Raw genomic sequence first — 26,915 nt, forward strand, 5'->3', positions numbered from 1 at the left:
TGTAGTCATCGTCGTCCCCTTTGTACAAGTGTGGAGATGGCACGGAACTGGGAGCAGGTAGAGAAAAGCGAGTTACAACATCATCATCCAAACATGAACACACTGAATACTTACCATTGTTACTAGGCATGCCATCCATCCGCGGTACAGTGGTAGTCGGTCCTAGGTCAACTGTGTATAGAACTGCTACACTAAGTATCGTAGAGGTGAGTGGAGACAGGGCAAACTCGTACAGGCCATCCTGGAACCGGTGTGTCTCCGTGAACAGACTGTAATTACAGTTGTCTGATTCATTTGCAATAGTAAAATTAATGCACTCGACTCGGTACCGCCGAAACCAAATGTTCAGGTCGGCCAGGTAGCTGCGCAGATGGGCTGTGGGTACAAGGATATCATTCAAGCTGTTGTTCACCATGAAGAATCGGGAGCGATGCTCGGCCAGCTCTGCTGCAACAGTGTCAGCTGTAGTGCAAGAGAAAGAAATGAAAGATAGATAGATAGATAGAGAGAGTGAGAGAGGGTGAGAGAGAGACAAACAGAGGGTTACGGAATCTCAGCCATTCCGTTCCCCGGGATGCAGGACACAAAGGACAAGCCTAGTTTGGTTTACATTATAATTATATTTGACATGACGGAAATTCAAGACTACACTGAAAGGGACGAACAAGAAGACTGACAAAAGGACTCTCGACTACAAAATCGCGCATGCTCATATCACACATGCACGCGACTAGACGAGACAGTTTGGAGAATGCCATCACACAGGAAAACAACACATCATTTCATAACAAGAGAGAGAGAGAGAGAGAGAGAGAGAGAGAGAGAGAGAGAGAGAGAGAGAGAGAGAGAGAGAGAGAGAGAGAGAGAGAGAGAGAGAGAGAGAAAGAGAGAGAGAGTGAGAGAGAGAGTGAGAGAGAGAGAGAGAGAGAGAGACGAAGAGACTGTTGAGTCGGGCTCGCTCGTTCGCAGACTGTTAGACAACAACTGGATGGGTTCTGAGATATCTCTTACTTAGACTATCATGATCTCAGACAATACTACAAGACCAAAGCAAAAGGGAAATAATAATAATAATAGGGAAAACCACTCGAAAAACCATGTCCGCCATTCCAACTCTCTCTCTCCAGAACTCCCTCAGCACAAACTCCCAACTCACTCAAAGTGTTGTCCCTGCCCTTTTGGTACGTGTGTGCCCCTTTTGGCACGTTGGTGCGGACCGCGCGCGGACTGCGCCGGTTGGAGATTATCGTACATGTTCTTGTTGTTGTGCGCATGCTTGCATGCTTATCGTGCGCATTCTGGTTGTTTTGGGTGCCTTCTTCCTGAGACTCTCCTTGGAGCAACAATGATAATCATTCTGTCCTCTGCGTGTGGCGTACGTGTATGAATAAGAGAGTAATCGGAAGGGCTATCGTGCGAGGGAAAAAAAAACCCCGACGACAATTGGCGCCCAGCTAGTGGCATCGTTCCCCACGACCCTGAGATCGTTTTCGTTTTTCGCCGTGGCTTCAAATCTTGCCTTCTCCACGCGTCCTCGCCATGGCTCCGCTTTGCTCCATCTGCTCAACCCTGACGTCGGAGCTCCTACTCAGGTGAGCCTGCTTTGTCTGCCCTGCGTAATGTTTTGTACCTTGTACGTAGTTCTCCTGGTACTAGTCTTCGATTTGGGATTTTCAAATAATTGTGTCGCTTCGTGGCATTGAAGTCCCGTGTTGTTCTCTTGTGTACGAGTACCTCGTTCGAGCCTCGCTCCTGTTAGTACATGATTGTGGCCCACGTTGTGTGTGCGGTGTTTTGAACCAGTGTACATTGTCGCCCTCCGGCCTCCGGCTGTTCGAGTGGTCGTGTGCACTGTGTTTTCACACCTTCTGACTTGAAAGTTAGTTTGTTGTCTGTGCTGTCGTGCATGCTCATCGTGTTGCTTGCTACGTCATCATGGTAGTCAGCATGGGTAGCTTTGCTCGTGTTTGCTTACTCGCCCTGTGTTGTGCACTGGTGCACGTCGTTTCGGTGTCGTCGGACTGCTCCGATCCTGTGTCTTCCGATTTGTTTCAGTTTGGTAGATGTCCCCATCGATTTACTCGATGTGGTGGCACTCCGTCGTTTCCAGTTTCAAGTACAAGTGCTTTCTTTTTCGTTTTACTAGTATTCATGTTTTGTGTCGAGCGTTTTAGTGCTCCGCCTGGTTGTCCCGCTCATGTGGAATGGCTGACGCCCAGTGGTGTAACATGCTTCTGAGATTCTCGTTGACGGTCCGGGTGGCAATATTTCTGTGAGTGTGTTGTTTGGTATTTGTGTTTTGGCACGTGGGTCTCTTCATTTCACCTAGGGGGCGTCCGATCATGGTGAGCCACGGTCTGCCTGGTGGACTGGTGGGATCCAGCGCTTATTTGTATCGGTTCGCCTTGCGGGTGTTCGGTTTCCGTGTTTTGCTGGCTGGCCTTTGTGCGTCCCAGTAGGGTTCAGGACGGTGTTTTTTTTGTGTTTCGTGAGCGGATGTGTTTCACGCGTGATATTCAGGTTCAATCCCTGTGGGTTTTTTCAGGTTAGAGACCTGTGGTTTTTTTCAGGTTAGAGGCCTGTGGTTATTCAGGGTAGCGCCCTGTGGTTTTTCTATGTTAATTTTTGTTTGCGTATTGGTGACCGATTTGTTTGTGTGCTATCTGGTGTCCTCATGGATAGACTGCCCCTGTATCCGTAGGCGTGTTCAATGTTGCTGTTCTGCCATTCCTTCTTGTGGTTTTTCTTGTCTGAATTTTGGCTCCTAGTGTTGCTGAGATGTTTGCGTCAGTCCGTGTTTCTTTCTTTCTGTGTATGTCTCTGTGAGTTTTCGTAGCCCCATCGGCTGCGCGATGGTTTTCCGGACAACTCCTGTGCTGTCAGATGACTGGTCACCCGGTTCAGCTGCCGCGGTCTTCGCAGTAGCGTCGGTTTGCCTTGTCTTCACACCAGGGCGAGGTGGTTGTTTTCCGGGGGCCCACGCCTGAAAGATGGCGGTTCCCTCTATAGGTGGGCCCAGTCTGTTTTCTTTCCACCCCTTTGCTTTGGCTTTTCCCCCATTGTCCGGAGTTACTAATGTATCCTACTGTTTTGGCCCTGCGTATCTGCATGTGTATGTTGTTCACATTTGATTTCTTTTTCTCCTGTCTGTCTTCTCGTTTTGTTTTCTTTTCTCCCATCCTCAGGAGAGGATGCATTTTTTTCATGTGGAAGTATGTTGTCCCTGCCCTTTTGGCACGTGTGTGCCCCTTTTGGCACGTTGGTGCGGACCGCGCGCGGACTGCGCCGGTTGGAGATTATCGTACATGTTCTTGTTGTTGTGCGCATGCTTGCATGCTTATCGTGCGCATTCTGGTTGTTTTGGGTGCCTTCTTCCTGAGACTCTCCTTGGAGCAACAATGATAATCATTCTGTCCTCTGCGTGTGGCGTACGTGTATGAATAAGAGAGTAATCGGAAGGGCTATCGTGCGAGGGAATAAAAACCCCCGACGACAATCTCAGTCGGTAGAGCATGAGACTCTTAATCTCAGGGTCGTGGGTTCGAGCCCCACGTTGGGCGCCAAATGTTGTAGTTGTAAGTCTACCATTACTTCTCCATCACTGCATCAGCTCAACCGCCACCACTGGACTGCCTTTTTACACTCTTTTATTGACGAATAACCAAGAACACGGAAAACGACTACATCTTGAACAAGACGACAGACCAAAGACTAGCTCACACAGTTTCGCGCATGCGCACAACACCACCAACCAATGACGCGTGTCCACAGCGACCAAGACGAAACAAACACGTGACACCAAATCTACCACAAAAGTATGGTTGAAAGCCTGCGCAAAGCAACAAGCACGTGACACGCAGATACCGCGCGACACTAAAACACGGCTAAACCGTGCACTACACGTAGGGTAGTGACGACAATACAAAGTCAGATACATGGCGACTGATATCATGCCGATCAGTAGCAGTTCAGTCAGTTGAGGTCGAACCTCAACAGAGATAGACAGAGAGAGAGAGAGAGAGAGAGAGAGAGAGAGAGAGAGAGAGAGAGAGAAAGAGAGAGAGAGAGAGAGAGAGAGAGAGAGAGAGAGAGAGAGTGGTTGCTTTCGTGAGGGGTTTGTTATTTAACATGGCTTGAGACAAGCTTTTAGCTCTCTGAACTGATTATTGCTCGCATCAAGAGTCTTTGGGAATCACACACGCACGCACTCGCGCACGCACTCGTGCACGCACGCACGCACGCACACACACACACACCTTTGACCTTGACCTTTTGACGCCCATCGCCGGAGGCGATGATAGCAATGCTACGGCAGAAGCCATAGCAACTTGTGCTGGGATTGCACTATTCAACAGCTTGCAAGGCTGAAGAATTGACCGTCACTATTCAGCCTGGTCTACACCATACAGCTATTTGAAGTGACTTTTTCTGGCCAGTGAATCCCTATTTTTGGTATTTTTCATTTTTTTTCCCGCACACACATCACATACTCCGGCATACACTGGCTGTTGGTAACCACCCAGGAGAATATGAAAGAAAAGTCAGGAAGAGTCTGAGAAAGAGAAGAAAGACGTGTGTGACCATAATCGTCGGGAATCGAACCCGCAACCTATCGATTGGAAATCGCTGCACATACCACAGAACCATATGGTACACACACACACACACACACACACACACACACACACACACACACACACACACACACACACACACACACACACACACACACACACACACACACACACACACACCTCAGACCTCAGACCTCAGACATGCCCATCGCGGGAGCGATGATAGCGAACAGCTATGTTTTAGACATAGCAACTTGTGCTGGGATTACACCATTCAACAGCTTGCAAGGCTGATGAATTGACCGCCACTATTTTTAGCCTGGTATCCACCACACAGCTGTTTGAAGTCACACACACACACACACACACACACACACACACACACACACACACACACACACACACACACACACGTCAACATGAATAAATACACACGTGCGTTATCTCACCTTCCTGTAGAGATTCGGAAAACGTGTAGATGATCCGCTCAGCAGATCTGATGGCAAATCTCCCTTCTGGTAAGGAGAGATTAGCCAGCTGTTGTAGTGTATTCTGTGTGTAGACACTGTGCACCCTCCACTCTGAATCAATCAAGCTGAAAACAGTGACGTTTGAACTCCCAAGCCCTTCGTCAGTAATATTTAGCATGTCGACAATGGATTCACCTGAACAAAGGGCAGTCCAGCACATTACAATCCGTCGTGTGATAAGGTGGGTATTACCCATACACAGTTGTGGTATTGAAAAGAATGATCAAATAATGGGAAGAATTTGATTATTCGTGGAGTGAACGGATATTCGAGTAATGGCAGGAACTGGCAGAAATCGAGAAATGATCACTGTAGTGATGTAATCATGTACATATGTATAGTGTGCGCATGCGTGCATGCTTGCAGTAGAGAACTCGCAGAGCTTGAAGAAGAAGCCTGCAATGGCTACCTCCAGACTTGTATTGTTGTAGTGTTGTCCATCTACATTGGCGCAGTGAACAGGTCAAGATGACAACGAAGGGCAGAGTGCCCAAGGATTTTGTACCCGATTACGCCGGCGACATCGGGGCCGATTTTGAGCTTTGGCTCGAGGATGTCAACGATTACTTAGCAATTTGTAATGTTTCTACTGCTGCTGACAAAAAGCGTTTATTTTTGAATTTGGCCGGACTCTCAGTTCGCAAAGTTGTGAAGGGTCTGGTTGTTCCTTCTCCGCCAGCAAATGATGATGGTTCTCCTGGAGACGAATACGCAGCACTGACGGACGCCGTTCTGGGGCACTTCCGTCCCACCATCAATACGACGTCAGAACGTCACAAATTCCGGCAGCTCAAACAAGGGCCGGAGGAATCCGTCTCCACCTTCGTTGGCCGTTTACGAGAGAGAGTGGACTTATGTAAATTCGGGGCGACGGATGTGGACAGCGTGGTAAACTCCCAGGTGCGGGACCTGTTGGTTGCAGGTTTGAAATCCCCCGAAGTTCGTCGCGAGTTGCTCAAGGAGTCCAGACTCACCCTCGCAGATGCCATCACCAAAGCAGTGGCACTGGAGACCTCCTATGCGGAGAGTAAGCTGTATGATCCGCCGGCAGAGCCTGCCAATCAGTTTAGCTCAGTGGCCGCCGTTAGTGCGACCAGACAGCAACGCAGACAGCCACGTACAGTATCTGGGTCTTGCAAGTACTGTGGCCGTACCCATGCTAAGGGAAAGTCGTTTTGCCCTGCAGCCAACATCCGCTGTCGCAGTTGTAGCAAGGTCGGACATTTTGCGGCCGTATGTCAGTCGCAACGCTCTGAGATTGAAGGCGTGTGGGAGAAGCTGGCAATCGACCTGGTATCTATTGAGGGCCACTCTGTTCTCTCCCTCATTGATTATGGCTCCCGATACCCTATCCTCAAGGTTCTGTCCTCTACAACCACTACAGCTATCGTGGACGAGCTAGATGAAGTGTTTGCCCTATTCGGTCTACCGTCTGTACTGGTTTCGGATAACGGGCCACAGTTTGTGTCGGAGCAGATGACCACTTTCTTGCAGCGGCTGGGCATTCGTCACATCCGCTCCAGCCCACGTTATCCACGTTCCAATGGCATGGTGGAACGACTCCATCGTCTCGTCAAGGAAAGAATGGTGGCGCTGAAGCCTCATTTACCTTTCCGTCGACGACTGAACCAGGTTCTGTTCGACGTCCGACATTCTCGACACCGCATGTTGGGAACCTCTCCAAACGAGGCTCTGTTCTCTCGCCCATTGCGTAGCAGAGTTCCTACCATGATCCCTCCTCGCATTATCAACCCCAGCATCCAGCTGAGAGCCAAGGCCACAATGGCACGTGATCATGACGCTCGTCGGGGAGTGAAGGCCTTGCCACATCTGCAGGCGGGCAAGCGGGTGATCCTCCATGACGGATACAATGATCCAGCCAAGCCGTGGACCGTGGTGGAGCAGTACGGGAGGCAAGTGGGAGTAACCGACGGTGTCCGGATTCTGCTTCGTAACCGCCAACATGTCAGAGAATTGGTCTCACCCGCTGCTGCATCGTCTGATTGGCCTGAGTTTGTTGCCTCCGTACCCAAGTCACCGCTGTCCACGCCTCCTGTTAGTGTTCCGGTTCCGACTAGCCCGGCCGCACCACAATCGGCGACAGGTAGTGAGCCATTGGTGCCAGCGTCAACGGAAGCCGAGGCCCCTCTCACCCATACTGCACTTGCTGACGCCTCACCCGCGTGTTCTTCGCCTCGTCCAGTTTCTCCTAGCGATGTCTGCAGGGATCAGACCAGCTCACCAGCCAGTGAGTCTCCCAAGCGATTTCATGATGGCATGAAAACCCGTTCTGGCCGTCAGGTAACCCTTACAGAGAAGGCCAGAGCGGCTTTATGGATGACTGCTGCTGCTGTGGGACAGTGTGTCCATGGACACGTAGAGACCATTTTCCCGTTTTTTTGTGCTGACATTTTTTTGTTTTTTTCCTCGTTCACAGCCGCTTGTCGGTAGTATGTAGCGTGGTTGTGTTTTGTTTTGTTTTTCTCAGTGATTTGCAGTTTTGAATGACTGGCGCATGGCATGCGCCTTCGCATCGTGTTTTTTTTCCTTTTCTTCTTTTTGTTTTTTTCTCTTCAATTAATTGGCTTTTCCTTCTTCACTTTGTTCCTTTATTTTGATTTCTTCTTCTTCTTCTTTTTTTTTATTTGAAGGGGGAGATGTAGTGATGTAATCATGTACATATGTATAGTGTGCGCATGCGTGCATGCTTGCAGTAGAGAACTCGCAGAGCTTGAAGACGAAGCCTGCAATGGCTACCTCCAGACTTGTATTGTTGTAGTGTTGTCCATCTACAATCACGGGGTATACATTTGCAGATTGTGCACTCAAAGTGCAGGCATGCTCCACATGCATATTCACATGCAAACAGCTGCAGGGTGGGGGGGGGGGGGGCATGGCATGAACAGATACTGTTTGTACCAGATCTCCTTTGCATCTGATGAGTCTCTGCAGCATAGCGCAGTGCTGTCGATGCACTGCGCTATGTGTGTAGCTGGACAACACTCTTGACTTGTGGTGACCAGCTTCCACTCAATGCACTGCTCAGCCTTCCTATAGAGGGTATTACCTGATCAGTTGATATGCTTTGGAAAAGTGGCAGCACAGCCCTGCACTTGCACTAGCAATTGAAGCTGCATACATAGCGGAGGTGACCGTGAGGTTGGCAGGGGAAACAAACAGTCAGTTCACCCATTTTGTCCATGTTCCACTACAGGTGAAATCCTTATAATTCGAACCTCAAAATGCCAGAAAAACTTCTAATTATCCGGATATTCTAATTATCCAAACATGAACCCACAACACATTATGTATGTCAAAATACTCTCATGGTCACGCAGAGTTGCGCTATGGACCTTCGGCACAAATTTTACTGACACTGAACTGACCGGCACAGCCTGCTCGTGCAAACTGAACTGACCAGTACAGTGTACAGTGAACTTCGAATTACACTTTGCTAACTTCGAATTATCAGCACAAATTCCATACATTTTCTATGTAGGTGGAATCTGTGGGACTTCTAACTAACCGGACATATCGAGTTCGAGGTTCGAATTATCAGAATTTTTTATGTGGGAATCGTATTGATAGAAATCGGTCCTGGAAAAATGAATTACCAGGATTCCACCTGTATTGTATTGTCATACAAAATAGAACGTACGTGCGCAGCGAGGACCCTGAATGGAACATGTGGCGGCACTTTCGTTGCGTGAACCCAAAAATCGAATTAAAATATACGAGTAGGGTGGTGCACTATCAGGGTAAGGGGAGTAAGGGAAGGGGGGGGGGGGCGCTATCAGGGTAAGGGAGTAAGGGAAGGGGGGGGGGAGCGCTGCCTCCCCCCCCCCCCCCTTCCCTTACTCCCTTCTCAAGAACTCTGAAATATCACCAGAGCTAAGCAGAGTGATCCCCGGCAGCAAACAGAGACCCTCAAGTCCCTTCATCGGTTGGATATGTGCCGAGGAGCTTAGAGTAAGCAACAAGTAAACTGAAGATGGCATCAACATGTATAAACTGAAGATGGCATCAACAAGTATAAACTGAAGATGGTATCAACAAGCATAAACTGAAGATGGCATCAACAAGTATAAAAACTGAAGATGACATCAACAAGTATAAACTGCGCAGGATAGAGGACGTACTGTAGCATAGGCGGCAGATCAAACCCAATTGACATGATCGTGCACTAGAAATAACAATACAATCATCAGCAACAAACATCACATTCCGCATTGTACGCTTTGCAAAACCTGTGTCTAGGCTTTCTAAATGCCGTTAAATCTTCCACACTGTTCCACCAGTGTTAATATCATGGCCACCTCGCTGTGACTACTCCCCGGTTGGCCTGTTTTTAATGTCAGTCTGCACACACCCTGATCAAGCAATCAAGGTATACCAGACTTGGTCTACAATAGAAGACCACAAGTTTTCATATCCTGGGAATTGGTCAGTCAAACAGAATGAGAATGTGTGGGGATGGGACCATATCACTTACAGCTGTGTGCGGGTGTGCTGATATAATAACCGGGTCTACACACACACCGGTCTTCACCAGGTACCGCCACCAAGTTGTAACTGCTATTGCAGTACCCTGTAGCAATGAAAACAGAAGTACATTAAACTGCAACAATGAACAGAGAAGCATATTACACTGCAGAAAAAACCCAAATATACTGCTGTCTGGGTTGACAACACTGGTAACACCAATTGAGCAGTGCCTGTATTAACAGAATTTAAACTTGCTCTACGTATTATTGTGATTACATGTCTACCCTCGTTAGTACGACATCGACTACTAGACAAACCTCATTAGTAGACAACGATCAAAAATCCCGTGACGCCTGAAAAATCCCGTGACGCCTGAAAAATCCCCTGACGCCTGAAAAATCCCCTGACGCCTGAAGTGTGTAGATTCACGACAGGATAGTAGATAATACTGGTTATAAGAGAAGAATTTGAAACCAGCGGGGTTATTTACTCAAAGAACTTTGATAACGTTGTTGTACATGTGGCTGCGCTTGTGTCTCTTCGTTGTACATGCGGTTGCACGTGTAGCTCTTTGTCGTACATGTGGCTGCTTTTGTGTCTCTTTGTTGTACATGCTGCTGAGTCGTGGTACATGCTGCTGAGTCGTGGTACATGCTGCTGCGCTGTTTTTGACTCCTGCGTACATGCGGCTGCACCGTCTTCTGTCCCCGTTGGTACACACTTGCTCGTCTTGTCCCCGTTGTACGCCTTCAATCTACAGTCAAATCTGCCGTTAGCGACCTCTGCTGTAGGCGACCATCTACCGTTAGCGACCGATTTTCCGTGCACCGACGGTTTCACATACAAACTGATCTGTCCAGAGCGACCATCTGCTGTGCGCGACCAGCGACCGCGATTTCATGCACGGTGGCTGCATTCAAATCTGCTGTAAGCGACCGCGACCCAGGTTCAGTAAGGTGCGAAACTGTACTTGCCAGTGCGCTGTCAACTGCAAAGTGTGAAAATGCGCTGTCTTGCAAGTGCGATCGACTGGCGCCTGGCCTGTACTGAGGCTGTGCTGTAGCTCTCAAGTCCAGGCAGTACAGTGTTGATCTACTGCCGTGTCGCATACGCGTACTATACGGGTATGGTCGTCGTTGAATATCCAATAAAATGATATAAAAAATCACATTATTCTCGTCGATTTGAGTACATGGAAGCATATACCTGGTATGCCGGATTTACCATACATCTGCCGTAAGAGACCATCTGCCGTAAGCGACCGCTTTTTCTTGCACCAAGGGGCGGTCGCTTACGGCAGATTTGACTGTAATATATTCTGTTGTCTAGTCTTGTCTCAGTGTCAGTCGCCCGTCGTTCGTTGTCAGTGTTAGTTGTCTGATAACCAGCAGTTCTCCAGTCACCTTACTGAAATGAAGTAGAAGAAAAGTATTCTAACAATTTGCACTAGTCCTGTGTTGTGTGGCGTGGCGAGGAGTCTAGAGGTAGTTCGTTCACGGTTCTCAAACCCGTGACGACATTTGGCGCCCAACAAATCGTATCTACGACCCTGAGTTCGTCTCCATATCAGCTGTGTTTTCGTCTCCTCTTCGTGTTCTCGCCATGGCCCAGCTACTTGAGTCTCACGAACGTCCAAGCCTCTCATGAGAGCGCCTACTCAGGTGAGAATGCCTTTGTAATTGTCTACTCTGCGTAATGTGTTGCCGTAACTTGTATTCGATTTCGAATTTTTTCAAATTGTTTTGCGTTGGGTGACTCTGGTCCCGGCAGGAAGTCCATGGAACCTTGTTCTCTTGTGCTCGAGTGTGTAGTGAGTCTAGCTGCTCGTTGTCAGTTCGCCCCGTTGTGTTCGTTGTTCCTGTGTCGCTCTGACTAGTAGATCGACTACCCTGTACTGTACGGTTGTGTGTATGAAAATTTCAAACTTCTGTTCGTGTGCTTTGCGTTCGAATCTGGAACTTGTTTTTGCTTGCTCGTCGTGAATTCAGCATGGGTAGCTTTGATCTCGTCTTGTGTTGTGCACTTGTGCTTGTCACGGAGTTGCCGTCAGACTGCTCCGATATTGTGACTGTGTCGCGTGATTTGTTTGGATGTCCACCTGAACGTTCTCGAGGTGCTGCCTCGTTTGTAGTCGATCCATATTGTTTTGTTTCGTGTTTCTACCGTTTCACTAGTACTAGTAGTAGCAGTAGTTTCTCCATGTTCCGTGCAGAGCGTTGTCAGGCTCGGTCATGCACTGTGCACCCAGTCGGAAAGCTGGTGGCTTCCGGTTTGGTGGGAGGTGTGAACTTCATGTAGGATTCTCGTTTCGGATCCAGGTTGAATTTTTTTGTGAGCGTATGGTTTTGTAATAATTGTGTTTCGGCATGTGGGTCTCTCTAGTTCGTTTGGGTGGGCGTCTGATCATGGTGAGCCACGGTCTGCCTGGTGGTCTGCAGGGATCCTGTGTTTTGTTGTATCGGTTTTGCCTTGCGGGTGTTATGGTTTCCGCGTGTTGCTGGTTGGCCCTTGCGTGCCCCAGTCGGTCCCTGACAGTTTTTGTCTCGGTTTTTTGGTTTTGCGAAGCGGATGTAGTTCCGTGTTTTTCAGGTTCAATCCCTGTGGTTTTTTCAGGTTCAATCCCTGTGGTTTTTTCAGGTTCAATCCCTGTGGTTTTTTCAGGTTCAATCCCTGTGGTTTTTTTCAGGTTCAATCCCTGTGGTTTTTTTCAGGTTAGAGACCTGTGGGTTTTCAGGGTAGCGCCCTGTGGTTTTTCTTCATTATCTTTTGCATAATGGTAACCGATTTGTTTGTCTGTCCTCAATGGTATCCTCACTGATTAATTGCTCCTGTTTCAGTCAACGTGTTCTTCCTGGCTGTTCTCTGGGTCCGTCGGCTTAACCCTGTTTCCTCATGCATTGTGTACTTTTGTTTGTCTTGACTGTTGGGTGGGTGGCGTACTAGGTTGGTGCTGTTCAAATAATCAAGATCCAAAGGGACAACTACAGGTCGAACAGCTCGCCAGCCGGGGTCCTCTGCAAAATCTGTTGCTTGCAGGTTCCGTTTGATTGATGCACAGTTTTGCGGGGCTCCCGACTGGTGTTAACCCTCCTGCCTACTCGTCATGCATTCAACAGTTGTGGCCCTACTTCTTTTCTGTTTTATTGTCGCCTGTTTATGTTGCTCCACATTTCATTTATCCTGTCTTTCTGTCTTCTTCTCCGGTCTGTCTTCTTCTGTTTTTTTTTAAATTTATACACTTCCATCCACAGGAGCGGATGTCTTTTTTTGGTGGGGATAGTGTTGTACATGTGGTTGTGCTTGTGTCTCTTCGTAGTACATGCGGTTGCACGTGTAGCTCTTTGTCGTACATGTGGCTGCTTTTGTGTCTCTTTGTTGTACATGCTGCTGAGTCGTGGTACATGCTGCTGCGCTGTTTTTGACTCCTGCTTACATGCGGCTGCACCGTCTTCTGTCCCCGTTGGTACACACTTGCTCGTCTTGTCCCCGTTGTACGCCTTCAATCTAATATATTCTGTTGTCTAGTCTTGTCTCAGTGTCAGTCGTCGTCGTCCGTTGTCAGTGTTAGTTGTCTGATAACCATGAGTTCTCCATCGCCTACTGAAGCGAAGTAGAAGAAAAAGTACTCTAACAACAATTTGCACTGGTCCTTTGTTGTGTGGCGTGGCGAGGAGCCTAGAGGCAGTTCGTTCACGGTTCTCAAACCCGTGACGACACCTATTTTGAGTCTTGGAATACGATAGGATCACTTTTTTTTTTTTTTTTTTTACAAACGGGTACCTTTTACTAACGGTACCTGAGATTAACGGGCGGGTACCCGGTACACCCGTTTGACCCCTAGTTTGAATACACACACAGAATCAATAGTATTGTCTTAGGGGTCGGTGAAATAGTTTTTGTCGTGCCTGGAATGAACATCGTTCATTTTAGGGCAGGTGGTTTTAGCTAAAATCTCAAGTCGACTGACGATGTTCATACATATCAATTAACATGCTATTTTCGTCGTCCAGAATAGCAATCTGCGTTTCATTTTGGAGGGTGGGGAGGGGTCCGAGTACTAAATGAACCATGTTCGTTTCCAGGACGATTAAAAACTATTACTCTGGTCAATGTGATAGAAAACAACTGCTGAGATTGCTGAGTCCACTGTGTGTGGAAATCCTGAGCAGAATTTGTCACACACATACATAGAGTAGGCCACTTGATGCTAGCAGAGCGGGGCACTTACGAGACACACAGATTGTGGGACGTGCTGTGGTGCAGGAGTCTTGACCTACTGTGTTAGCAGATGGTTGGTAGGTAGCGCAATGAGACCCATTAGTGACGTTGGTGTATACCGGTATGTTGGTGACGCTGTTGTCACGCAAAACTTGCGATGTGTTCAGCAGTTGTGAGGCACAGCTGAGTTGCTGCCCGTCTGTAGACAATGGACGACCACCATATTGTTGATAGCACGTCTGGTTGGCATGATCTGCTGAGAATGAGATGCTATGGTATGTATACATGTGTGAGTCACACACTATAGAAGCTGCTTGTGTACCTACAGCCACAAACAAGAGTAGAACGGATATACAATCATGTCGTCTCAGACAGTGCCATACTTTATGCAGAGTTATGGTTTCTGCCAAGAGATGTGTATAACACTTGTTCATACCTGAGACACTTTATGAAACCCGTTGTACATAAGTACATAAAGTGGGGAATCCAAGCAAAGACGAACTGTCGCAAAGTGTACGCTTCTCGTTGGCTGAGGATTCGAAAGAAACGAGAAACAATGTTCTCTCAAAGTTCGAATATTTGCGAAGCTTGTTTTTTTGCTAACTGTATTATTTTTGTTGTGGCACGCAGTGCAGGTTGACGTCACTGTAGTGACGTAATCATTGTTGAGCGAGCGCTGTCAAACAGCGCTTGCAATTTGTCTTGCAATGTAGCTGTCTGCAGCCGACCCTGCACTGTGGTTTTGCTGTTGCAAATGTGAGGTGTGAGAGAGAACCGAAAGTCAATATCTTACTAAAGTCCATGTTTCGCTTGGCTTCCCTCATTATGTGCTTTACATACCTTTGAGCCTCAAGTTGAGTGGTCTGTTGCCTTGCGTCATCCAGTTGTAGTTACGCTGGTGTATCCAATGTTCTTACTAGTCTCGTCATCCTGTAACGTTCAACATTTTTTGTAGCCAAGGGACACAGCTCGTGCACATCTTCGTGGCGAATCCCTTCCCCTCATTGGAACTGTAATGTTCCTGAGTGAACATCAAGTTAGTTCCCGCACTCCATAGATTAACTTCACTCCACAAGTCCCAGACAACAACTAAAGCTTATTTACATAGAACAACGAAAGATAAAGATGCACAACCAGGATCCATATATGTACACAGTACGGGAATGCATATGGGTAACCGATCCCGGAACGGATCGGGTACAACAACGGGACCACAACATCTCCCTTTTTATGTTCGAAGAGAGAGAGGTTACAGAGGTAACAGCTCGAAGAATATTTAGTCATATACATACAGAGGAGATAGGGTAGAGACAGACAAATACAACATGCAGTTCACGATCATCAGCGTCAGCGACTGGAGTGATCATAGCATGAGTAATGACTAATGCGTTTACAGGTCGAGTCTGTTCAGCGGCCGGCTGATCGGCGCAGGGTAGGCTGGAACTCGACATCAGCGGATGGAGGTTCTGCAGGTGTAGTGACATTCAACTGCGGTGTTGGTGTTGGTTGCACATCAGGTAGCAACTTGATGTAGCGACGGTTGCGGCGGTACTCGGACAGGTTGTCGATCGTGACAATATAGGACCTGTTGGAGACGCGGTCTGCAATCACGGCTTCGGAAGCGAGATCTTGCACCCAGACTCGGTCGCCTTGGGTCAATGGTGGCAGAGACTGTGCTCGGTGTGACGAGTCGTACGTCTCACTCTGTCTGTCTTTCTGCCTCACCTCGAACTTCCTTAGCTTGGCAAGATCAGGCCAACTTGGAGCGAGGGATTCCGCTGTACATGGGAGGTGTGTGCGTAGGCGACGACCAAACAGGAGCTCGGCTGGCGAGTAGCCATTTGCGAGGGGTGTTGACCCGTAACTGAGTAGGGCATCGTTGAGGCTGTTGTTGGTCTTCAGGAGACGCTTGAATGTTCGAACCGCTCGCTCAGCTTCACCGTTGCTCTGTGGGTAGTGCGGGCTACTGGTACGATGGGTGAGCGGCATTTGGGCTGTGAATGCGGCGAATTCAGCACTTGCGAACTGTGGACCGTTGTCCGACACAAGGACTTGAGGGATGCCATGGATGGCGAACAGCTCGTGGAGTTCCTTGATGACGGCTCCAGAGGTAGTCTTCCGTAGCGGGATGGCGTGAATGTACCTGGAGAAGTAGTCGACAGCAATGAGGTACTCCTGACCGTCATGTTGGCAGAGGTCGACTCCGATTCTCTCCCATGGCAAAGAGGGAAACGCAGTTGGAGACAGAGGCTCTGGCGGCTGAAAACGATGCTTGGTGCAGGTCAGGCAGTTCTGCACGCATTCTGAAATGGCACGTGTGATACCTGGCCACCAGACGGAGGACTTCGCACGGGCCAGGCACTTGGTTATGCCTTGGTGGCCGTCATGCAAAGTGGCAAGTGTAGCTTTGCGCTCGGATGCCGGGACTACGATCCGAAATCCGTGGTACAGCAGACCGTCGTGAACTGAGAGCGAGCCACGTTCGTTGCGGTAGGCTTCCAGGTCTGCGTTGACCTTGGTCGGCCAGCCATGGAGGGTATGCTGGATTACTTGTTGCAGGACTGGATCGTCAGCAGTGGCTGTAACGAGAGCGTGTTGCTTGGTAGGACTGCATAGAGACGACAGGACAGCGGCGATGGTGGCTTCCGAGTCACTGTGTAGGTCGGATTCGGTTGCTGGCGTGTCAGGAAGAGGAGCTCTGGACAGCGTGTCGGCGAGAACCATGTTCTTGCCAGGCACGTACTCCGCCTGTACATCATAGCGCAGGAGTCTGATCAGTAGATGTTGGCAGCGTAGAGGTACTCGGTCGAGGTCACGCGTGTTCATTAGTGGGACCAGCGGCTTGTGGTCCGTCTGAATGGTAAATCGGGGCGCTCCGTAGAGGTATTGATGGAAGTGTTCACATCCCCAGACCGAGGCGAGGAGCTCTTTCTCGATCTGGGCATACCGTTTCTCTGCTGCTGTCATGGTGCGTGAGGCGTACGCGACCGGCTTCCACTCATTGTCGTGGAACTGTAGCAGTGCAGCACCCAATCCATAGCTGCTCGCATCAGCCGTGACGATGGTCGGTGCAGACGGGTCGTAGTACGCGAGACACGGGGCTGAGGCAGCTAGGCGTTTGAGCTCTGTGAAAGCTAGCTCTTGTGCTTCGGTCCATTGCCACGTCGCGTCGCACCGGAGTAGCTCGCGCAGTGGGGCGGCTACGGTCGACAATGACGGCAGAAACTTGGAGAGGTACGTGAAGAGTCCAAGTGCACGACGGAGCTCTTCCACATCAGTTGGTGCTGCGAGGCGCTCGATGGCATCCAGCTTAACTGGGTCAGGGTGGACACCCTTGTCGCTGATCCGATGGCCCAGGTACTTTAGGGACGTGTGTTATAGACTGCATTTACATGCCGTCGCTGCATGCTTCTCTCTCGCTGCTTCTTCGTACGACATAATCTCCATTCGCGCATGTCTACGGTATTCTCTCATCATGGCTGCTGGCCCTTACCTGGTTGCTCTGGGCATGCTCGGGCCATTCTCTTGTTTACCTTCGTAATGATAACTACCAACAATAATTACTCCTCGTGTTGCTTGTGACTGTCGTGTGCCACAAGCATGCAGTAACTAAGTGTAAGTTACAACAATTGGCGACGAAGATGGCTAGTAGTTTCAATCTCCACGAGGGTCAGTCCAATCGTCTACCTACGTTCGACTCGTCAGGTACTCCTGCGGAGGTTGGCCAACGCTGGAAGAAATGGTTCCGCAGCTTTGAATACATGGCGGAAGGAATGGGTATTGCTGACACTAAGCGTTTGAGATCTCTTTTACTACATTCCGCAGGCCCAACAATTCAAGATGTATTTGACGATCTCACCGATCCTGAAGCAACAAGTCCTCCGGCGGATGACGACGAGGTCAAGAAAGCGTCACGCATGCTGAGTCACCACTTCAAGGCCGAGCCGAACCCTATCTACGAGCGACACTTGTTTCGACAGCTCGCCCCCAAAGCCGGTGAGAGTATCAGTCAGTTTGTTGTACGTTTACGTCAACAAGCTAGATTTTGTGATTTTGGTGATGTCACCAATGATATGATCCGGGACCACGTGGTGGCAACTATGCGAAATGTGGAACTAAAAAAGAAATTACTTCAAGAATCGAAATTGACATTGGCCACTTGCTTAGAGATTTGTGCAATTTTCGAGTCAACCCAACGTCAAGCATCAGCTATGGGTTCTGATTCTTCTGAACAAACATTGCCGTCGGTGAACGCCATCGCAAGTAAGGCCTCGTCTGCGTCTGGATCTCGTCCTGGCAGTTCTCCTCATTTTGTGAATCGATCTAACCCTATAAATCGTTCTTCTGCCTCTTCTGTTTCTGGTGATCGAGCGTCGTCTGAGCGTTTGTGTTATAGGTGTAACCGACCCGATCATCTCGCAAACCACCCTCAATGTCCTGCTCGTGGCAAGAGATGTACCAAATGCAGGAAAGTCGGTCACCTCGCGTCATGCTGTACGTCCCGAGCAACTAACAACATCGACGTCGAACCTGAGGATACAAGTGAGTCTTTTGCGATTGGTGCCATTGGTGAGCAAGTACAGAAACACCCACCGATTACCATTGATGTCACCATTAACGATATTCCGTGCACGATGGAGGTAGATACTGGTGCTGAAGTTTCTATTCTCCCTGAATCTGTTTGGAAAGAGAAGTTTTCCCATATATCTTTAGAACAGAGCTCTGCGTCTTTGCATGCTTATGGTGGACATCCTCTAGTCGTTAAGGGAGAGTGTACCGTTTCAGTCTGTCATGAGTCTCATTCGTTCAAAGATCGTATCATTGTTGTAGGGGGATCAAGCCAGCCCCTGTTCGGTCGTAACTGGATGTCACACATTGTAGTGGACTGGTTAGATTTCCGTACTGCTCAAGCCAACGCTCTCTCCCTTAACGATATTTTGGCTCAGTTTCCATCGGTATTCCAAGAGGGTTTGGGAACTATCAAGGGTCATACAGCAACTATTCATTTGCAAGGTTCCCCTGCCCCAAGGAGTTTCAGCGCAAGACCTGTGCCCTATGCATTGAATTCCAAGGTCGAGGCTGAATTGACGAGATTGCAGACTGAAGGGGTTATCAAACCTGTTGACCATGCAGACTGGGCTTCCCCTATTGTCACGGTGCGTAAGAAGAACAACTCTATCCGTCTATGTGCTGATTTCAAGGTTACAATTAACAAGTGTTAGGTGTTCCGGCTACTGATGCCCCCTCACACCGGAACACAGGGGTTTTATATGATTGGATAATTTATAGAAGTATTCGATAAGAGTGTAGACAGAAGGAGAACAGGACAACGACCACTCAAGACTAGACTACAACAGAACAGAACCTGGAGCATGCGCTCTTCTATGTGAGTGGCTCATTGCCAAGGCGAACGAGCGGGAAATACGAATAGTGAGTATTCAGGTCGTAGCATACATACACCTATTACACTGTGCCCCCCTAGCTAAAATTCACGTCCACGGGAATGAACGAAATACCTAGGAAACAAACAAAAGAAAACAAACCAAATAATAAACTCAGTCCAGGACATAGTCAGCTAGTCGAGCAGGTGCAGTGCGAACACGGCCAGAACGACGAGAAACAGGAGAAGAAGTACGGACCGGATCAGACGACGGCGGCTGTAGCGGCGGAACGCAGCGCGGCAAATCATCATCGGGCAGCGGCAGCGGGTCAGGACTAGAAGCAGTAACGGCAGGCGGTTGACAGTCGGGAGGACGGGAAACGGCTTCAGGCGGACGAACAAACTTGCCACTGGCAGCATCATATCGGGTGAAACACTCAGACAGAGCAGGATCAGCATACGGAGCAAGAAGACTCTGAGGCTTGTAACAACCCGGCAACGGTCCAGCGGCAGAGGCACCAGGAGGACGAACAAAAACTGCCGGAGGAAGAATCTCGGCAGCCGGAGGAACATCAGCAGCAAGTGGCATTTCATCAGCAGCTGACAACGGAACATCACGGGCAAGAGGCGGCAGACTCGGCGGAGGAGACGGGGCAGCATCTTGCGGCGGCGTTGGTGCCAGTGGCGGAGACTCACTGTGCACATGTGCTTCAGGTTCGGCTAGCAAGCGCGACAGACCATCAGCATTCAGATGTTGGCGACCTGGACGGTGGACGACTCGGAATTCATATTCGGATAAACAGTCAAGCCAAAGTGCTTTCCGTCCGCGGGGTTCCTTCAGGTTCCAGAGTGCAGTCAACGCAGTATTGTCCGTCCTGGCAACAAATGGTCGTGCCAACTAGTAGTGCCTGAAATACTCCGCAAAATAGACCAAAGCAAGGGCCTCACGATCGCTAGCATCGTAGTTGCGCTCAGCTTTCGTCAGTACACGGCTGCCGTACCCAATTGGTCGCTCAGTTCCATCCTGGATCTGGCTGAGGACTGCACCAATCGACACATTGCTCGCATCGGTATCCAGAAAGAATGCACCTGCTGAATCTTCAAACTGGGGGTACGCCATCACCGGCGCACTGGCAAGCGAACGCTTCAGAGCCTGGAACGCCGCTTCGCAAGCTTTCGACCACGCAAAGCCAGCATTCTTGCCTGTCAGAGCAGTCAGCGGAGCAGCACGCTGGGCGAACCCACGGATGAAGCGGCGATAATAGCCAGCGAAGCCAAGGAACTCGCGGACAGCTGTGACAGATTTCGGAGTCTTCCAGTTCCTGACCGCGACGAGTTTGGCTTCATCCGGGGAGATGCCCTCCGCTGACACGCGGTGTCCTAAGAAAGTGACCTCCTCCTGGAAGAAGGAGCATTTCTTCAGATTGAACCGCAGTCCAGCGGACCGAACTCGCGCGAACACGGGCAGCAGAATCTGGAGTTGGCCAGACAGCGTTTCGCTGGCATTCAGGACATCATCAAAGAACACACGGCAGAATGGCTGAGCCGGTGTGTTACATAAGCCACTCAGGACTGCTTCCATTACGCGCTGAAATGCCGCTGGGCCATTCCTGCAGCCCATCGGCAGAACATTAAACTCAAACAAGCCCAGTGGCGTGGTAAATGCCGTCTTAGCCTTGTCGCTTCCTTCCATTGCTATTTGCCAGTACCCTGACGCTAAGTCAAGGGACGTGAAATACCGACAGCCAGACAGGGAATCAAGCATGTCATCCGCCCGGGGAATCGGGTAAGCATCAGGCTCGGTGACAGAGTTCAACTTCCTGTAGTCGATACAGAGTCGAAGAGAGTCATCCTTCTTTGGCACCAATACTATGGGTGAAGCCCACGGACTAATCGATTCTTGTATTATGCCTTGCTTCAACAGCGTATTCAGTAGATCTTGCAGAGCCTTCCGGCGGTGATATGGAATCCGCCTGGTAGGTTGTTTTATAAGGTTATTTTGTCCAGTGTTAATTTTATGAGGGAATATGTCACAGTAGCCATAGTCATCATCATGCAAGATAAATAAATCGTGGTTATCATGAAGTAGTTCAGTGAGCGTGCGAGACTGTTCTGTGGAGAGATGATTTTGTGCGTTGATATATTCATCGATGACTTTCTTGCGTTGCTCAGTTAGCGGGATCGGGTCGGGTGAAACTGAGGAAACCATAGCTTCAGTGTCGTCAATATGTTCACAATCTGTAGGAATTTGATGAAGTTCGGCAACAATGGTATTTTTATGAATGAGTATAGGATGATTTGCATGATTTTCAACAGCCACAACCACGCGTGTTTGGTTAGGGCCAACAGTTACAAGACTAGGAGTCACTGCCACATCTGGATGCTTCGCCATAAAGGACTCCAATGGATCTGCCACGCAATCCATCGCAACCGTGCACACATCAACAGCTGCACAAGGCACCAAGACAACATGTCCTGCAGGTACCGACAACTCCATCTCAAACACCACACGAGATGAGTATACCACAGGGTCAGCCACACTCTCGGGCGCACACGCCGGGACAACGCCAGGTTGAGCCATGGGTTCAACAACCCGTGCAGACAATGAATCGTCAAGGGCAACACGAGAAGAATACGACGAAACAGGTACATCGTCGGAGCATGCATCAGAATGAGGAGTATGAGTATTACATGAGGAGGAAGTATTACGCGGAACAATACGATCATAGGGCGTACGTGACGGAGGACACCCAGAGCCAGAAACATGCAACGGAACAGACACATCGCCAAACATCACAACACCACGAGCAATGTCTAATACACCACCATGCTGCAACAAAAAATCGGAACCAAAAATCATGTCGCAGTGAATACCAGGAGAGACAACAACCGTGTGCTGGAAAGACAGATTTCCTAGCGACATACACAGATCCATGGATCCAACTACAGGAAGTTGTGCGCCATTGACTGCACACAACCGCGGAGCAGACTCTAGAGGAGGTCGCTCTGTCAAATAAGGCAACAATTTAGAATGCACTAACGACACACTTGAACCAGAATCAACAAGAGCAACAACAGGAGACGAAGACGAAGACGAAAGACAAACATCAACGTGCACAATAATGGGTGAGATCGCACCACATACCTCCTCGAGGGGCTCCACTCGGACGACTGACGGCGGCCCCGTGTCACCAGTCCAACCTAGTTTTTTGCGTGCGGGCAAGATGCAATGAAGTGGCCCTCTTCACCACATCCATGGCACACTCCACGGACAGGCCTCGCAAAACTCTGGCCACGACCACGACTAGGCGCACCAGCACCAGCACCACGAGCAACAAAACGTACATGGTCTTGCTGGGGTCGGGTGGGGCGATACAGACTCACGCTCTCCATTTTCGCCTCCAAAGCAGAGAGACGCGAATCAAAACTCGACAAAAGCGAAGCCAACTGGTCTCGCTCAGATTCCGACTTCAGTGGGCCGACTGCTGTGTAGGGGTCACGACCATGAGCAGTGCGACGGGGCTTCACTTCCGGAGCAGCAGCAGATACGGGCTGTGCGTACTGGTGAGGTACGGTGCGGGCCTGCTCGCGAGCATAAATAGCACCTACCTCGATGGCCTTTTGGACCGCCGCATCCAAATCAGTGGGCCGAGGTGACGCCAACGCCAAGCGCAAATCCTTCGATGCCTGGCCATCAATAAAAAGTTGCAAAAGCATTGAATCAAGCAGTGCACCTTGTTGTCCTGGGTAGGCTCGACGAGCGAGCCGACGAAGTTCCGTGGCATACCCGTGCTGAGTTTCACTCGCCAGCTTCACTCGCTGGCGAAGACTGGCCTCGTGCATCAATGCTTGCTGGGGCGGCTCAAGACGGACATGCAGAGCCTCGACTGTGTCGGAAAAGTTCATGTCAGGCGTGTGAGTTAGAATTTCGGTGAACATCTCATGAGCTGTACCAACAAGGCGAGCAGGTAGTAGCCGTAGCTTTTGTTCGTCGTCGTACCCACTCAGCTCGCATGTGTGGACGAAATGCCTCATGTACGTTGTGAAATCTTGGCCTGGCTGATTTCCGAATGTCTCAGGAAGCAAGACCGGCTTCGGCAGTGGACGTGCATGTGGTGTGTCTGTGTCCGGCAAACGAAAACGATGGGACAACCCTTGTACCGGCGAACTCTCGCGCTCTTCAGCAATGCTCATGTCACAGCCAGCTTCAGCGAAGCTACGCTCTAGCTTTTCTTGTCTCTTGGATTTCGCTGAACGGCCCATTGTGAAAAAAGAATTTGTTTTTGTATTTTTGAATTTTTGAAAAAAAAATCTGCAAAAAATCCCGTGGACTCTGTCAACGCCTCGATCAACTATCGATCTAAATCTATTACGTAACCTATCGTGCGTAGCGGCAAACAACTAAATTTGGCAGAGACAATTCCAAATAGGCAACTACTCTACGGACACAGTGTAGACTCTACTACCCAGCTAGCAGTTATCCTAACAACAGACAGCAGTCAGTATGCAATCATGCACAAAACACGGACACAGAAAATGTTCTGAAAATGTTCGGCCAGACAGGTTGGCGCCAATGCTTGACCTATGGACTGTAAACCATGGTAAACAATGCATGTGTGGTAGATTTGGTGTCACGTGTTTGTTTCGTCTTGGTCGCTGTGGACACGCGTCATTGGTTGGTGGTGTTGTGCGCATGCGCGAAACTGTGTGAGCTAGTCTTTGGTCTGTCGTCTTGTCAAGATGTAGTCGTTTTCCGTGTTCTTGGTTATTCGTCAATAAAAAGAGTGTAAAAAGGCAGTCCAGTGGTGGCGGTTGAGCTGATGCAGTGATGGAGAAGTAGTGGTAGAATTACAACTACAACATTTGGCGCCCAACTATCTCTCGACGCGGAGTTCTGCCTCCGCAGCTCACAACCCTGAGATGTGTGTTGTTCCCGTCACTGCTGGACTGTCCTGGTTTATTCGTCACCCCTGTCCGTGTTCGAACGTTCGTCGTGGAGCTGTATCGTCGTGCTGTGTCGTCGTGCTGTGTCGTCGTCCGGTGTCCCGTCGTCGTCGTCCCGTCGTCGTCGTCTACTCAATTCGATCAAGCTGACGCCCTCCGCTGAGCTGTGTTCAAGTGTCGCTGTGCGTCCGCCGTTTCGTTGTCCTGAGACGAGTGGAGTATCAGCTTCGCAGTTGGCTTCCTGCTGCTCCGAAGTCGTGTGCTGGCTGGGAATGCGCCGCCTTTCTTCTCTCCATATCTCTCTTCTTTTCTTTGTTTTCCGGTGAGTGTTTATGTGTGTGCATGCGTGCGTGCATACGGGAGTTTGTTTGAATTGCTACTTGTCTTGGGAACTGGCGTCTGATCATGGTGAACCACGGTTGGTTCTCCTTGTGGCAGTCCACATCGAAGGCAACGAACGTCCGATAAGGGTGAGCCCCGGTTCATTGCTGGGAGCTAGACTCGCTGCTTGTTTGTCGTTGCCATGTATATATTTTATTTATTTTTGTTTTTTCGGTGACAGTCATGGGTTTGGCTGGCGTTGTGTGGATGGGCAGGGCTCATCGGTTTTTAGGCTTAGGTTTAGCCTGTGTTTTTTTGTGTGTGCGTGGCTAGACAGCAATGCAGTGTTTCTTCTCTTCTCTTTAACATTCACCTCTCTTTCTTTCTTCTGGCTTTGGTTGCCCTGTTTTATTCTGGGGAGCTACATGCGTTGGTCCTGTGGCTACTTTTGCTGTTTGCGGTTGCGTCTCTCTATGCGTTGGTCCTGTGGCTACTTTTGCTGTTTGCGGTTGCGTCTCTCTGCGTATTGTGTTTTATTTGGTCATACCGAGGACGGTATGTGTTTTTTTGGTCGGGATATTGTGGTAGATTTGGTGTCACGTGTTTGTTTCGTCTTGGTCGCTGTGGACACGCGTCATTGGTTGGTGGTGTTGTGCGCATGCGCGAAACTGTGTGAGCTGGTCTTTGGTCTGTCGTCTTGTCAAGATGTAGTCGTTTTCCGTGTTCTTGGTTATTCGTCAATAAAAAGAGTGTAAAAAGGCAGTCCAGTGGTGGCGGTTGAGCTGATGCAGTGATGGAGAAGTAGTGGTAGAATTACAACTACAACACTATCTTTCAATTTTAGGGTAATAACACTATCTTTCTGCACACTTTTGTGAGAAATCGCACCTCGATATTCCAGTGCTGTCATTGTATCGCGTCACCCTACCTTGATTGCTATATTATTTCCTTTGTTCTCATTTTGTTCTTTAGTACAACGGTGATTCCTGAAGAGTGTTGTACGAAAACTTGTTCGAATCATCTTCTTTTTTCCATTGCCCTTTTTCTTCTTACATGTATTTTTCCTTACCCTTTAGGTTGTTTCTTGCATCGTCTCCATCGCTTACATTGTTTTAAATAAAGTAGTCCACATGTCGCTTCAGCTCGTCCTACTTATTGCCATATTTTATTTTTATTTTATTTATATTTATTTTTCTTAAGGGGGAAGGATTGTTATAGACTGCATTTACATGCCGTCGCTGCATGCTTCTCTCTCGCTGCTTCTTCGTATGACATAATCTCCATTCGCGCATGTCTACGGTATTCTCTCATCATGGCTGCTGGCCCTTCCCTGGTTGCTCTGGGCATGCTCGGGGCCATTCTCTTATTTACCTTCGTAATGATAACTACCAACCATAATTACTCCTCGTGTTGCTTGTGACTGTCGTGTGCCACAAGCATGCAGTAACTAAGTGTAAGTTACAACAACGTGCATCTGAACTTAGACTTGTTCGAATTCAGTGTCAGACCGGCATCACAGAGTCGGTTCTCGACGGCGAGCAGAGCAGCATCATGCTCAGCCATCGATGAAGCATAGACGATGATCTCGTCTATGAACACTGCTACGTTGGGAATATCGCTGAGTAGACCTTGTAGCCGGCGCTGGAATATCTCAGGCGCGCTCGTTATGCCGAAGGGAAGGCGCTCGAACTTGAAGCGGCCATAGGGAGTGATAAACGTCGTCAGCAATGACGCTTCCTCGGAGAGTGGGATCTGCCAGAAGCCAGACATGGTGTCCAGCGTAGAGAATATGGTAGAACCGTTGAGTTGTGCGAGCGTGTCGTCCACGGTCGGTAACGGGTAGTGCTCTCTCTTGACGCTGGCATTCAGGCGCTTGAGGTCTACGCATACACGCACGTTGCCGTTCGGCTTGAGGACCGACACGAGGGGTGAACACCAGTCGGTCGGCTGCTCGACTTTTGTGATGACACCTGCTTTTTCCATACGCTCCAGCTCGGTACGAACCTTGAGGCGGATGTGTATTGGAATGCGTCGAGCATTTACACAGTTGTATGGTTTGCAGTCAGGCTTCAACTCAATCTCGACTGGCTTGCCTAGCATGCATCCGATTTTCGGCTGGGCATCTGAAGAGCCAACATGAAGACGTTGTACTAGGCCCATCAGTTCAGATGTCTGCCTGCTCAGCAAGTTGACACCACCAGTGGCAATGACCAGGATAGTGACTGGGTACTGTACATCACGGAACACAGCACAAGTGTGGAACTCACCCTGTATCGTGAGCTGGTTCCCATCAGGCCCAATCATACGTGTCTGGCACAGACTGAGTACTGGCGGTGCAGATAAACCGTTGTAGCTGGCCTGCGTCATAATGTTGAGATCAGCTCCAGTGTCGATTTTGAAATCGAGGTGTGAGCCGCACAGATCCAGTCGTACTATCCACGGCTCGTCAGCGGTGTGGGTAGA

At 49.3% G+C, this 26,915-nt stretch overlaps 1 protein-coding gene across 1 annotated transcript in view; it reads right to left on the reverse strand.

The window, feature by feature from the left end:
- The window catches only part of LOC135813582 (uncharacterized), a 15,645-nt gene extending 1,378 nt beyond the window's left edge, over nucleotides 1-14,267 (reverse strand). Inside the window, exons 1-4 of the mRNA XM_065326674.1 lie at nucleotides 13,818-14,267; nucleotides 9,597-9,692; nucleotides 5,024-5,239; nucleotides 27-462 (exon numbers count right to left, since the gene is read on the reverse strand). Of these exons, the coding sequence (XP_065182746.1) occupies nucleotides 27-462; nucleotides 5,024-5,239; nucleotides 9,597-9,692; nucleotides 13,818-14,241 (1,172 nt within the window). The 5' untranslated portion in view covers nucleotides 14,242-14,267. The remainder of the gene's footprint in view (nucleotides 1-26; nucleotides 463-5,023; nucleotides 5,240-9,596; nucleotides 9,693-13,817) is intronic.
- Between the last annotated feature and the right edge of the window lie 12,648 nt (nucleotides 14,268-26,915).

Source organism: Sycon ciliatum, chromosome 4 (genome assembly GCF_964019385.1).
Source record: "Sycon ciliatum chromosome 4, ocSycCili1.1, whole genome shotgun sequence".
NCBI classification, from domain to species: domain Eukaryota; kingdom Metazoa; phylum Porifera; class Calcarea; order Leucosolenida; family Sycettidae; genus Sycon; species Sycon ciliatum.